This window comes from Bombyx mori, chromosome 12 (genome assembly GCF_030269925.1).
Source record: "Bombyx mori chromosome 12, ASM3026992v2".
NCBI lineage: Eukaryota > Metazoa > Arthropoda > Insecta > Lepidoptera > Bombycidae > Bombyx > Bombyx mori.
The window spans coordinates 8,672,239-8,686,881 of record NC_085118.1 but is presented as its reverse complement, the minus strand read 5'-3'; the positions used below and the strand labels follow the sequence as shown (position 1 = coordinate 8,686,881).

Below are 14,643 nucleotides of genomic sequence, written 5' to 3'. Positions count from 1 at the left end.
TGACAAACGCATAGAGTATTTTAGTGGTATAGCATAAATTCAATAGACAAAATCATTCACAGAAAATACATTGGACCTTGTTGATATTTTATCTGTGACGTCAAGAACCAGAATGGAGTTATTGAAAATAATACATGGAAACTAATTGTATACGTTTTTTTGAACACCGGATATACGACGACACACATAAAAAATAATTAAGTAACCACCGAAACAATTGTCGTAATTAAGGAAGCATTACAGCAACAAATACAGTTCGAGAAACAGACCGGTGTATTATAAATCAAACGATTTCTGTTAATTGTTTTTTGTAAAGCACGTCACAGTTTAGCTATGTGAAACAAAATATGCCACGTTAGTACCAACCACGTAACCTTGAATAGTAGCAGAAACCGTGTATCAAAATACTATTCCGTAGAACTGTTTCCATTGCCGCTTCATACGTACGTCAATAAGTCGTTTTAGAAAATCGGCAATATTGTTATGTAAAATATACTAGTATGGTTTTATTTTGATTAGTTTACTACGCTTACTCTGCCATTATAATTATAACTCTGCCATTGCCGGTCCCAAGCCCGGATGAGAAAAGAGGAGGGTTGGCGTCGGTATGCCACCTACCCGGCCGTAAAAATATAACGCCGAGCAACGGGTGGCGGTCAACTAACCCGCACTAGGGCTTCAGTAGCCCAAAGGAACTAAATCGCCTCTGGAATTCTGCTGTGGAAGGACGCGGGAACCCACCACTAGCAATTTTCCCAAGAAAACCTTTACGTAAGTATTCCGTAAAAGTCCTCAGCACTGAGGATCACGACACATGGAGGAGGACTACGTTTATTTATGTTTCAGCAAACCGAGGGCTCAATGATTAATTGCGCTTTTAACTTTCGTGTACTCTTCCAATACATTTTGAATGTTTGAAATGAGAAGAAAATCTTTAGCAAAAAATACTCACTTAACAGAGGAAAGCGGCTAGTTGTGTGTTTTCCTGTGGGCGTGCTCGTAGCACTGATGTCGCTTTGAGAACTGTGAAGGCTGCTCTTCCCGCTACCATTGGACGAACCCAACTCCATCCGCATGCGCATATGTCTGCTGCTTAAACAAAATCGAATCTTATTGCCAGCTTAAGATAATAATAATAATAAGTCTCAACAAAAAGTCGGTGGTGGCCCAAATGCAAAAAACAGTCTTGCTCGACAATGCCCGTATAGTTCGCCGGTTTCTCTCCCAATAGCCCCTAACGCTCCGGCCCATTGTTGCCCACCTCGCCGGAGTATGTCCTGCCGTCTTCTCAGGCGAGGCAGTGTTTAATACAAATAATAATAGTAATAAGCCTTTTTATTTCTGGTTTTACAATCTTAGGTGGATATAATATTACATTAAACAGCAAATTTGACTTTTGTTACTAAGTCAGCTTAAATTAATATAGTACCTAATTTAAGTACATGTATTAAAATAATTATAAAATTTGGGTAAAGGCCCCCTCCAACTTTATGATAATTACAGTATAACCATTATGGTATTGCGTTGTTGTACTCTCTGTAAACAGGAAGAGAATGCAAACAGCTGAAATTGATTATAAGTTCAAAATAATTAGATTTATTTTCTGATATTCCACTATATATACCATAACATCAGAAGAGCCAAGGACCAACACATGGAGAGTCTCCTGGAGACGCTGGATGAGGATCCGTGGGGGCGACCCTATCACATGGTGCGCAATAAAATGCGCCCATGGGCCCCCCCAATCACGGAGCGTCTCCAGCCTCAGCAGCTGCGGGACATCGTCTCGGCACTGTTCCCGCAGGAGCAGGGGGGATTTGTCGCTCCCGCTATGGGCGCGCCGCCGGAGTACGACGGCGACGCCCCTGCTGAGGTGCCCCATATAACAGGGGCGGAGCTCCGTGTGGCAGTACGCAAAATGTGCGCAAAGGACACTGCACCTGGCCCGGACGGCATCCATGGCCGGGTTTGGGCCTTGGCTCTTGGTGCCCTAGGGGACCGACTCTTGAGGCTTTATAACTCCTGCCTCGAGTCGGGACGGTTTCCTTCATCGTGGAGGACGGGCAGACTTGTGCTGTTGAGAAAGGAGGGGCGCCCGGCGGATACTGCCGCCGGGTACCGTCCCATCGTGTTGTTGGATGAGGTGGGCAAACTGCTGGAACGCATTCTGGCAGCCCGCATCATCCAGCATCTGATCGGGGTGGGACCCGATCTGTCGGCGGAGCAGTATGGCTTCCGAGAGGGCCGCTCAACGGTGGACGCGATCCTTCGCGTGCGGGCCCTCTCGGAGGAGGCCGTCTGTGGGGGTGGGGTGGCCTTGGCGGTGTCGCTCGACATCGCCAATGCGTTTAACACCCTGCCCTGGTCCGTGATAGGGGGGGCGCTGGAAAGACACGGAGTGCCCCTCTACCTTCGCCGGCTGGTCGGCTCCTACTTGGAGGACAGATCGGTCACGTGTACCGGACACGGTGGGGTCGTACATCGGTTCCCGGTCGTGCGCGGTGTTCCACAGGGGTCGGTACTCGGCCCTCTTTTGTGGAATATCGGGTATGACTGGGTGCTGAGGGGTGCCCTCCTCCCGGGCCTAAGCGTAATATGTTACGCAGACGACACGCTGGTCGTGGCCCGGGGAGGGAGCTTTGCTGAGTCTGCTCGTCTTGCCACCGCTGGGGTAGCGCATGTCGTCGGCAAAATCAGGAGATTGGGCCTCGACGTGGCGCTCAGTAAATCCGAGGCCATGTGGTTCCACAGGCCCCGGAGAGTGCCACCTGTCGATGCCCATATCGTGGTTGGAGGCGTCCGGATCGGGGTCGGGGTGCAGTTAAAGTACCTCGGCCTCACTCTGGACAGTCGTTGGGCCTTCCGTGCTCACTTTCAGCACCTGGTCCCTCGTTTGTTGGGGGTGGCCGGCGCGTTAAGCCGGCTTCTTCCCAACATCGGGGGGCCTGACCAGGTGACGCGCCGTCTCTATACGGGGGTGGTGCGGTCAATGGCCTTATACGGGGCACCCGTGTGGGGCCAGTCCCTGGCCGTGGGGGTAGCGAAGTTGCTGCAACGGCCGCAACCCACCATCGCGGTCAGGGTCATCCGTGGTTATCGCACCATCTCTTTTGAGGCGGCGTGTGTACTGGCTGGGACGCCACCTTGGGTCCTGGAGGCGGAGGCGCTCGCCGCTGACTATCAGTGGCGGGCTAACCTTCGTGCCCGGGGCGTGGCGCGTCCCAGCCCCAGTGTGGTCAGAGCGCGGAGGGCCCAATCTCGGCGGTCCGTGCTGGAGTCATGGTCCAGGCGGCTGGCCGATCCTTCGGCTGGTCGTAGGACCGTCGAGGCGATTCGCCCGATTCTTGTGGATTGGGTGAATCGTGACAGAGGACGCCTCACTTTCCGGCTCACGCAGGTGCTCACTGGGCATGGTTGCTTCGGTGAGTTCCTGCACCGGATCGGAGCCGAGCCGACGGCAGAGTGTTACCATTGTGGTTGCGACTTGGACACGGCGGAGCACACGCTCGTTGCCTGCCCCGCATGGGAGGGGTGGCGCCGTGTCCTTGTCGCAAAAATAGGAAACGACTTGTCGTTGCCGAGTGTTGTGGCATCGATGCTCGGCAACGACGAGTCGTGGAAGGCGATGCTCGACTTCTGCGAGTGCACCATCTCGCAGAAGGAGGCGGCAGGGCGCGTGAGAGACGCACAAGCCCGCCGCCGTCGAGCGGGGGCCAGGGAGGCGGATCTCGCCTTAGCCCTGGCCCTCTAAGTGTTTCGGGTCCCCCTCATATGTCGGTCTGGGGCCCGGCGAAGGGGGCCTAAGAAGACGACGTGCAAGCTGCTCTGCACGCGTTTTACGCAAGAGCATCCGGGTGATGGAAGGCCGGCTATCCTCGACCCACGCTGGTTCTGACCCAGCGGGGTATTTCGTAGGATAAACTATTCAAACCGGCGCCATCTAGGCGGGCTTCGGACAGCCTGCCGACCGAGAGGGCTGGTGGTCGTGGCGCCGACGATCGCTGGCCCGGCGTCCCGAGGGGGAGGGTGATGGGAGAGATGTGCTCCGCACTAAACGCTTCACTCTCCTCCCCTTGCCTTTTCATGAGTTCTGTCTCATGCGAGGGTTGGACGTTGGTTGTTGAGCGACAGGAGGTTTTAGTCGGTTCGACTCCGACATGCCCCACCCTCCATCCCCAGTGGAGGGTGGGAGTCCGGCGATTTCCTCCTGACAAAAAAAAAAAAAAAAAAAAAAAAAAATATATACCGTAAAGGTAAAATCGTGTTTTTACCACATAATGCGTTTTTAATTTTTAACCACTGAGATCAGCAATTGATTTTATTACGAGTATAAATAGTAATCATAACGTATGTTTAAAATGTTACCATGTTCTTTTAGCGTAAAATCAAAATAGAATACTAATAGTAGTTAATGAAAACATTTACCTTTTTGGTTTGGTGTTAGCATTCGTTGATTTTGAACTTAACATTCTTGATACACTACAAGAAGTCTGAGAACGTTGCAATGTGAAAGAACAGTCTACTTTAGATTTAATATCTTTAAAAGATTTGATCTTGTAGTCGGTTTTGATTTCCAACGAATTTTTCTTTGAAAAACTCTCCCGTCTATCCGTTTTTTTAGTAGCTTTAGGGCTACTTTGCACGCTGTCAGCGTCGTTCTTTCTACTGGTTAGCATAGTCTTCAGTTTACTGGGCACATCACGTTTCGGCATTTTATATTTTTTTAAGGTGAAACTTCTCTTTTCTTCTTTAGCTTTTTCGTTAGATTTCATTTCTTTCTCATTGTTGATAGAATTTCTTTTGCTTGTATTCTTAGGTGTTTCATCATCAACGGTATTTGATAAATCTAATCCTTGTTCCGTTAAAAGAGTATCTTGAAGTGGTGAAAAATAAAGATCGACTTTTCCGTTACTGAAGTTTTTCTGGCTGCATTCCGAACGCGCTGATGAAGTCGACCCCTCTGGTGACATATCTTCGATAACGTTTAGAAATACGGGAGATGAACGATGATTTTCAAAATCAGTATAAACACCACTTGACTCCATACAGGAGTCATCATTTCTGTTAACGATTAATGGAGGATGAGAACCGTTACCATTCTTCCCCCCGTACAGTGCTCCATCGATTACTTGTGCTCTCCGATCTCCTCGCTGCATGTGATCTTCGAGACCATCAGCGTCACTTTCGGTGAAAAAGTCAGAATCGGTCATAGGATCAGCCCTTCGAGCCACGGGTACATTTTGCCAGTCCATTTCTATTGCATCTTCTCTATTGCACATTGAATTGTCAGCACCTCTACTCACTGGTCTTGACATTTCGCCATCACCTTGATACCCATCCAAACTGGTGATACTTGTTATACTTGTGATGAAACTATTGGAAACTTTTGATGTTTCCATTGACTTCATATATTCGTTTTTACTATCTGAATAGGTTTGTGAATCGTGAACAGTTGAAACAGAAAACTGAGAGTAAGTACTAATTTCACCATTTATTTCTGAACTATCAAGAGGCAAATCTTCAGGAGAGGGTGTTTGTTCTATTCGATTAGAAGTTAAAGCATTTGTCTGCTTAGAGTCCAATGGAATTTCTAATATGTTTTCAGCAATAGAACTGACAGGTTCCAAAATGCTGCTGTGAATTGAAGGCATAAATTCTTCTTCAGCTAAATTTGTTTCTTCGTTTTCTAATAAATTTTCTTTGATGGATAAATTTAGAGTTCTAGGAACTTGTCTTAAAAACTCTTGAGCACAAACAGATTCAACTGGAGAAATATCGAATGGTGAAAGTGAATTATGATCTCCTTCATTTAATATGGTTTCCAAGGTAATAATGGGAGCACGAGATACGTTTATCTTATTATTTACTTCATCTTCAAATCCTTCATTTTGTATTGTCGATGCAGCAGAATTACTTTCAGTCTTATCTGTCGATGGCGAGTCACCGTTATCTGGAGAGCTCTTTAACTGGTTGGTGTCACAGAATATTGGTAGCCCCTCTACAGTTGGAGAAAAAGAATTTTCCAAATAACAAATGTCGTCCATTTGGTCAGGAGTCAATATACCCAAACTATCGTCTAGTGAATTCTCTTCGTTAGCTTTACTTTGTGAATTATCACTGGGACTTAAGTTTGACTCAACATGACGCATTGGTAAATGCGACTTTAGTTGTAAACATAAGTCAGACCTTGAATGGGTATTGAAAGTTTTTTTAACTGGAAAATTAAAATCATTTTCACATGAATATTCAAATTCTCTCATAGGCTTCTCATCAAAATTTAAAACACTTGGAAGTCTATCGGCACTTTTATTTGCAGACCTGTTGAATTTTTGGTTGTTTGGTGAAGAAAAATCGATAGGTTCGAACTTAGGTCCGTCCCACGATAGATCGGAGTTTTCTTTACACGATGTTGATGAGTTTGGTTGAAGATCAAAGAGCAAGCTGTATGGCCCGGATTCTTCATCATCTTTTTTATCAACGAACTGTGTTAGATCATTTAGTATTGCTTTCCGTTTCTTATCAACGTCAAGATCTTGTTTCTTTGTGATTTCGTTTAATTTTTCTCGCAAGTCTAAAATTCTGGGGTTCTGTTCCACTACCTTTTCTAAATTCATGCTCATTTTTGGTATCAGTGAGACATAGTTCTTACAAAAGAGTTGTTCTTTAACATCGTTTTTCGTTTTCGAGTCGGTAGTTCGTAATCGTTCGACAATGTTGGTAGCTCTTGTCGTTTCTACAGATTCTATTGTTTTAACTTTAGAACGGTCGGGATAAAAGCCCCGAAGCTCTAAGGTCCGCAGTTTTCCATTTTTATCAATGGGAATCTGAAATTAAAAACAAAACATCATTGTGCATTGATATAAATCAACATAAAATGTATGTATACACGACACGTATACACGATATTTTTATTTTTGCAATAATCTCTAAGAAAATCGTGAAAGTAGCATTAATAATCACAATGTTAAGGTCCATTATCTTAAGCGCATACACTTTATGATTAAAATTTTCCATTCTTTATTCACATGTAGTTCTTTTTGTTCATTGTTTGTTGTGGTTTATATGTTCTTTTTAAATAGTATTATTTTTCTCGGAATACTTCGCTTCAAATTATAATCACAAGCTTTCTGCTTATTGAAGTGTATGTTTTTAGGAAAACTTAATAGTCTAAAGAATTCAATTAGATAATTTAGTATGACGCTAGTACTGAAGACCACCGAAGGCACATACTAGACTGTATTCATGTTCCATAATATTCGAAATATTTCACTTCAAGTTGTGGAGTTTTTCTGAATATTTTTTGTTCACGTGTTCGTGTATCACGTGCAACGTGATAAATTATAGTAATTTTGTCTATGAAAGTAATATCAGATTCTCTTGTGGTATAACTATTTTCTCAGTTATTCTCTCAAAATACGTAATAAAGTTGCTATTAAATTACGGGTTTACTGATTGATAGATTTAGATTAGATTAGATTTTATTTAGATATGTGGACGACCTGATTGTGTATGTGAGTAGTATCAGTTTTGTGGAATCGGGCAAGCTCCTGTGATGTCTTCACTATATTCCTATAGATTCTAGCAGTTGATCATACAATTATCATTTTATACTTTTCCTACCTATTCGCTGATAAGCTAAGGAAGTATTCTAGCTATGCCCGGACGGCTAGGTGAGCTCATAGGCTCAATCTGAGAGAATTTCCTAATATTAGCCCTAGCAAGAGCAGTGTTTCGCAGAATCTATCACCGGATCGGAATCGCCACCCATTGAGAAGATTAGAAACTCAGCGGACAATTTTATACGTTTAAGTCTTAAAGAATTATTTTTTTATAATTGAATATGCAATTTCGAAAAGGGCACATGTCGCATATTTTGTCAAATACGTTTTTTCATATACATGTAGTTTTGAGGCTTACCTACACCCATTTTATAATCATTCCAGTAATTTTCAATTGCTAATTAACACTAAAATATATCTCAAAAGTTAATATTTTAAATTATACACTGCTTTAGAAAATAATCAGTTTTTTTCATTTCCTGAACATTTTACTTTTTCAGAGAGGTGCTCTTTTCGAAATTGCATATTCAATTGTTTTTATTGCTTAGACGGGTGTCCGAGCTCACGGCCTACCTGCTGTTAAACGGTTACCGGAGTGAATAAACACCACAAAGTGATTTCCAACATTTAGCATGCAATATGAGGTATCTCAATGGTTTAGTTAAGGGGCTATTTGATCCTTCAAAGCGAAATGTACTACTGCTTCGTGGCAGAAACTGGCGTGGTGACATTTAAGCACGCTCATAAGACACCCGAAGACCAGCCATTTTTTTTTGGCGTTAATGTATTCGTCTTGAATAGCCATAAAAAAACCTTTTTTTTATGCCGCCGTGATAGGTTGCTACTTTTTCTTTTTATTATTTGATTCTTTTTTAATTGTTAGTAGTATTATAGTATCGAGTAATTAATGACTGGGGAATCTTGTTAACTTAGTAATAAGCTCCTGAAAATTTAATTTATGGATATGTGTTTTATGTATGTGCACCTATGCGAAACACACCTTCAAACATTCTATCCGCCGAGTGCACACACAACTCCCTGTACCTATTCATCACGGTTCAGAACACATGGTTACGCATGGTGATCATAATGCAAACAGCGTAGGTACGTACCATGGTCAGTAACATGATGTCATATTATACAGACATTATGGATACGTCACATTAAAAATTTAATCACGTCAAATCGATCACATAATAGCAATATTATTATTTACAATTGATTTACATAATCCGTTTGTTTTAAAGGCAATTTTAATGTTCAAGAATGTTTTTGGTAATACGCATTTGCATCAGCATTACTTAAAATGAACTTAGCAAATACTAACGATATTTTTGATCTAAGGATATGTTGTGAGCCCTAAACCGTAATACAAAACAATATAGACCTAAAACCTCATGTCTCAAGGTGGATTTCGACATTCACGTTGTGATACAGAAGTAGTGTAAATAATATCGACTCAATCAATACTGAAGTAAGGAAAGTTTTGTTAAATGTATTATATTTAAATCAATTTACATTGTGTGCAAATGCGTTTTATTTCGCATTCGTTGTTTGAAGGCGTTCGATAACAATTACATTAATACCGATGTATATAATAGTATAATAGTTCCTAGCCATAAATTTATATATTAAAGTATGGATTGAAATATTTCGTATAAATTAATAATATTAAATGTTAAGCCCATGTAAAGATACTTGACTCCCTTTAAGTAGAATTTTGGCGCGCTTGCGGTCTTTGAAAAGCAGTTTGAATAAATGTATAATAACATGTAACGTCAATAAAGCAGCGGTGACCGAGATGAAAATAAATAAAAGTTATAAAATGAACTCTCATGAATAAAACTCTTAGGAAATGAACTCGGTAGGCAGCCTGTGACATTGTTGACTTCCATGAACGACGGTAGCCACTCACCATACTCATTTGTACTATCTACTTAAACTACTATACTCATCTATCTACAACTATGGTAGTCATCGTGGCCTAAAGGATAAGAAGTCCGGTGCATTCGTATCTATCGATGTGCCGGTATTCGAATCCCGCTGGCTAGTACCAATTTTTCTATGAAATACGTACTTAACAAATGTTCACGATTTACTTCCACGGTGAAGGAATAACATTGTGTAGTAAAAATCAAACCCTCAAAATTATAATTTGTTTAATTACTGGAGGTAGGACCTCTTGTGATTCCGCACCGGTATGCCTGCCTATTTCTGCTGTGAAACAGTAATGCGTTTCGGTTTAAAGGGTGGGGCAGCCGTTATAACCATACTGAGACCTTACAACTTATATATCAAGGTGGGTGGCGACATTTATGTGGTAGATGTAAACACTTGACACCAGGTAGGCCGTGAGCTCGTCCACACACCTAAGCAATAAAATAAAGTAATCTATTTAGAATTGTGAACTAAATGACTAAAGAATAGACATAGACATTTAAAATGTAGGAGGGAAAAAGACTTAAATGTTGTTTCTTTGTTTTTACAGGTTAGTCTATTAGTATTAGTTTGGTATATAAATGAAACAAATAAAATAAAATACTTTGTTTTTACAGAACAATATATAGGAATATTATTTGAAATAATAACAAAAAGTACAATTATAAGTTTATAGATCTTATATACCCACATACTGCGAACAGTTTTATTTATTAAAACTCGCAAACCACGGTTCACTCACGTCTTATTTAAAAAAAAACAACTCTATTCTTTCTTTAAACAACTGCTCTGTTATTGAACCTACTTTAAAACGTGACTGTTTATCAGCAGTGCAAATATTTCGTTTGAAATTTTGACGCTTTCTTTCAGCCACAAAGTATTGGAGCACGAAGTCACGAATGCCTTCTTTTTTTTTTCATTATACGAATGGATTCAATGAATCACTACGTATTGTGAAATGGGAGCGATGCTTCTCAGCCTGATTCCTCGTAGAATTGAGGCAACACACAACGAGCTCTCATTTACACTAATTACCGCATTTGACCAAGTCAACAGCAATCGGACAGCGTCAAACAGTTTATGCCTCGATGATATTAAATTCAATGATGTCACCGCCAAACGCTATTTGATTCCATTCTTCACTCATTATGAATATGAAGAGCAAATGCATGTTTTTTTTTTAATTGATTTTTTTAACACTAGCGACCCGCCTTCGCTTCGCTTCGGAAACCGTAATTTATAATTGATTTCTCCACTATTTAATGGATGTTATTATACATATAAAACTTCCTCTTCAATCACTCTATCTATTAAAAAAACCGCATCAAAATCTGTTGCGTAGTTTTAAAGATTTAAGCACACATGTCCCTATATACAGAGAAAGCTACTTTGTTTTATACTATGTTTTGTTTGTAGTGATGTAAATCGAAATTAAAGTTTTCTAGAATCAAATAAATTTATGTATACTTTTACCTAAACGTTTCCACCGTTTTATCTCGATTTCATGATTACGTTGACCTCGTAATGTTTACGTTACGAATATGAATCTCGAACACTTCAATTTCACGATTGCTAGGTCAAAGAATGGTACTGCTCGTCCACCTATTCATCAGGGTATACGACTCCGGGTGTTTCTAGCTACTACTATTGTCCCGCTAAAACAGTACCTTTACCAGTACCAGTACGAATTCCATTCGCCCCCTTAAATGCGTATATAGTAGCCAGACCTAACAGCTACGAGGTACATGATCCTAGTTATTTGTCGTAGGCGGCCGAATTTAATTTGGTGACGCGTGAGCACGTTTGCCCGCGGCAGGCAACAAATCAGATAACAGGAAAATCTCGCTGTGATAGTAATGTTTACACTGGGCTAGAAAAGAAAATGTTCATTGCTATTCTCTCATATTTCATCATTAATTGCTATTCTCACTTACTCATTTCCTGGCCGAGCCCTTGCTCGCCCACCTGCCCTGGTAAAACTAGAAAGGCCTCCGGGACACCAGTAATCTCTCAAACATAAAAAAAAAACTTGCATATTTTTATTTTTCCTACCTATGCTGATAACCTTCAGAGGCTATTTCAGCTTCACCCTAACATGTAGGTGAGCTCACGGGGCTTAAACCAGAAGTGTTGCTAACACTGGCCCTAGCAAGAGCAGTGCTTCGCAGAATCTACCACCGGATCGGAAACGCGACCCACTGAGAAGATCCGGCGAGAAACTCAGTGGGCTGTGTCTAATGTGGGTTAATTCACTCGTCGAGCCCTTCGTCGCAAGCGACGGGTTCGACGAGCACGTTGACCAGTAGCTCATATTAGATAGCCCCCTCTTAAGTTTCTACGCAAACGTCAGACAACCCGTAAGAATCTTAGTCAGAATTCACGAATAGTTCAAAACAAACAACTACGTGTACGCTGTATCTCTCTTTATTACAATCAATGGAAAGACGACGAAACAAACAATTATATTTAAAAATGATAAAACCGATACAGAGTTTTAAATGAGCTGTTATTATCTAAAAATGCATTACGTATCTACTAACCTACAAAACCTGTACAGCGATAATTCAACGACAGTATTAAAATATTTGGTAAATGAAATATGAGTAAACACATTTCTTAATTTATCGTAGATTAAGCTTATCTGTTGGTAGTAATCAGGAATAATGGGATATACAAGAATTCAACGCGAATGCAACGCTAAAGCAAAAATAAAGTATACCTACCTTTCATAGTTCTTCTCACCTTGCGCATTTATTCGCATTGTTAAACGAACGCTAATAAAAATAATTAAAAAATTAACGCTGTAAAAGAGCTCAGATTTGTCTTGTTGGACGTCAATTTAACAGATCCTCAATGCTGAGAAAAATCTGTAAATCAAATCCGGCGAGCGTAATTAATCTTTTCTATTTTACTTTCGATGTGTATTAAACTCGTAAACCTAAAATGTAAATTTAATTTACATAACTTTTCAGAACTCAGCAATTAGGTAACATAATATTATGTATAATCCCTCCGTAAGTCAGAGCCGCCTCACGGTCGTAAGATGATAAAATAATCTTCGCTGCACTATCATTCATAGGCCGTTATCTTAAATCAGTATAAAATATGTTACGTAGCCCTCATAATATTTCTTTTTATCTAGTCTTCGGCAATGCAAGCCAAAATTTGTCACTCAGGTGTTGTATATGGAATATGGAAAATTCTTAATAAAAATTACTATGTTTTGTATACTCTGGGTTCAAAGAATTTGTATAATAACCACAGATGGCTTTTTTTTTGACGCAGAATATTTAAAAGCCCAAATTCCTAAACATCAATACATCATAACAGCAATATCATCACCACCTGTGATGAGGTCTGAGTTTCATGTATTGAGGCTACCAGATAAATTATCAGGTACAATTCACACATGGTTATCTGGCCCCAATTTAGGACTTTCTGCACTACGGGTAACTTAGACCGACATAGATAACTGTATACATTAAACATGTATAGGGATCCGAGCGCATTAAATAAAAGTTCCACTGTTCCAAAATCTTCTGTTAAAATAATAATAATTAAAAAATCAATTAACACTTTTAACACGCCTTGCCCCTTTTTTTTTCTCTGTCATTCTGTCTGTCATTCGTCTTCTCCTTTCTTTCCGTTTTCTCTCACTCACATCGTAACGCTCCGTTCCAAACTCTTTTCATACGTTCCGTTTTTACCAATCCTACATACATATATAAATACACATACATTTATAGAAACAAAACACCGAATGTTTGTCTGATGTGGATATGTTCCGAATCGAACAATCATACGATAATTTCATAGACATTAACTAACTACAGCCACTTATCTGGCCCGTTAAGTTTCCTATGTTGGTTTTACGTGTTTTTTTTTTTACTTTCTGATCAGTAACTACACGCCCTTCGCGATAAGATAACAGAATACCTGAGTATTCTACTGCGGCATTTTTTTAAGATTCGACGCTGTCATTACTATGACATTTGTAAGTTAACCATGCATTTCAATTTAGCAATTTAAAACGCTTCAGACCTGCCCCTTGATAATTATAGCTTTTAAAAAATTAATATTGTTTTAATTCAGTTTTCTTTTTAACATTTAAGTGACATCAGGGGAAAATCGCCAGAATGTATTATGGCTAATCAAATTTGGCGACAAGATACACTTAATTAAAGCCCACCGCTAATAGTTGGTACATAACGTTATTTATTATTGAAAATATGAATGTTATGAAATTATTTCAATGGCAAGGTAGACGGAAGAAGACCACGAGGTAGAGACCCCAGACAATGAACTAACCAGATCCGCACTACTCACGACACCACCGTTCACAATGCTCTACACTCGGCGGTAGAGTGATCCAGAATAAACTCTTGTTGCGGGGAGGTGATCACGACTCTCAGTATTGGGGAAACTGAACCGAGAAAAAGAAGATATGAATATCTCGATCCAGAATTTTTTTTGCCAATTTCCATCTGGCTTTGTAACTCCTTCTGCGGTGTTTCTGTAGTGCTATGACATGTCCTTCTTCAGACGCGGCTTGAGGATACTACGCAGAGGTGGGCAATCCATGAACGACGGTGATCACGCACCATAAGATGGGCCGTATGCCTAAGGAGATAATTAAAATATTACGCATGAAACTGGATTTTCAATAAAATTATCGTGGCGATCTCACTGTGCCGATCAGTTGAGGTTCCAATCCGGTAGGATTTTGTCTTAATAATAACGTAATATCTCAAATATATTCGGCCATTCAGGGCCTGGGTGTAGATAGGCTTAAGGAAGACCCTAGCTAAGAAGATCTTAACCTTACGTAGGTAGTGGTAGAACGTCTTGTGAGCACGCACGGGAGGTATCTTCTTTTCTGACAGAGGTCCGAATTTCGTACGAAGTCTCCGCGTCTAGGGCGCGCGCGGTTTATAAGGGAATTGAGTGTCTACAGCTCTTGGGAGCAGACCGCAGCCCCGAGAATGTTTTTAAAGCCGGTCATAGGGGGTTTCCCGCGCTCAGCACTACAACTCCAGGGGGCCATGAGGTCGTTCACCCAAGTTAGCAATTTACAAAAAAGCTGAACATATTAGAATAAAAAATATCTGTTCCCATTTCAAGTGAGCGACAATATCCACTTATCAAC

General features: G+C 40.9%; 1 protein-coding gene across 2 annotated transcripts in view; it reads right to left on the bottom strand.

The window, feature by feature from the left end:
• The window catches only part of LOC101746579 (uncharacterized), a 105,200-nt gene that overhangs the window by 71,456 nt on the left and 19,101 nt on the right, over window positions 1-14,643 (bottom strand). The window contains exons 2-3 of one of the 2 annotated variants that reach the window (XM_021350052.3): window positions 4,426-6,824; window positions 953-1,092 (exon numbers count right to left, since the gene is read on the bottom strand). In XM_021350052.3, coding sequence (XP_021205727.1) covers window positions 953-1,092; window positions 4,426-6,824 — 2,539 coding nt within the window. The remainder of the gene's footprint in view (window positions 1-952; window positions 1,093-4,425; window positions 6,825-14,643) is intronic. The other variant, XM_012693242.4, reaches the window with a different exon arrangement.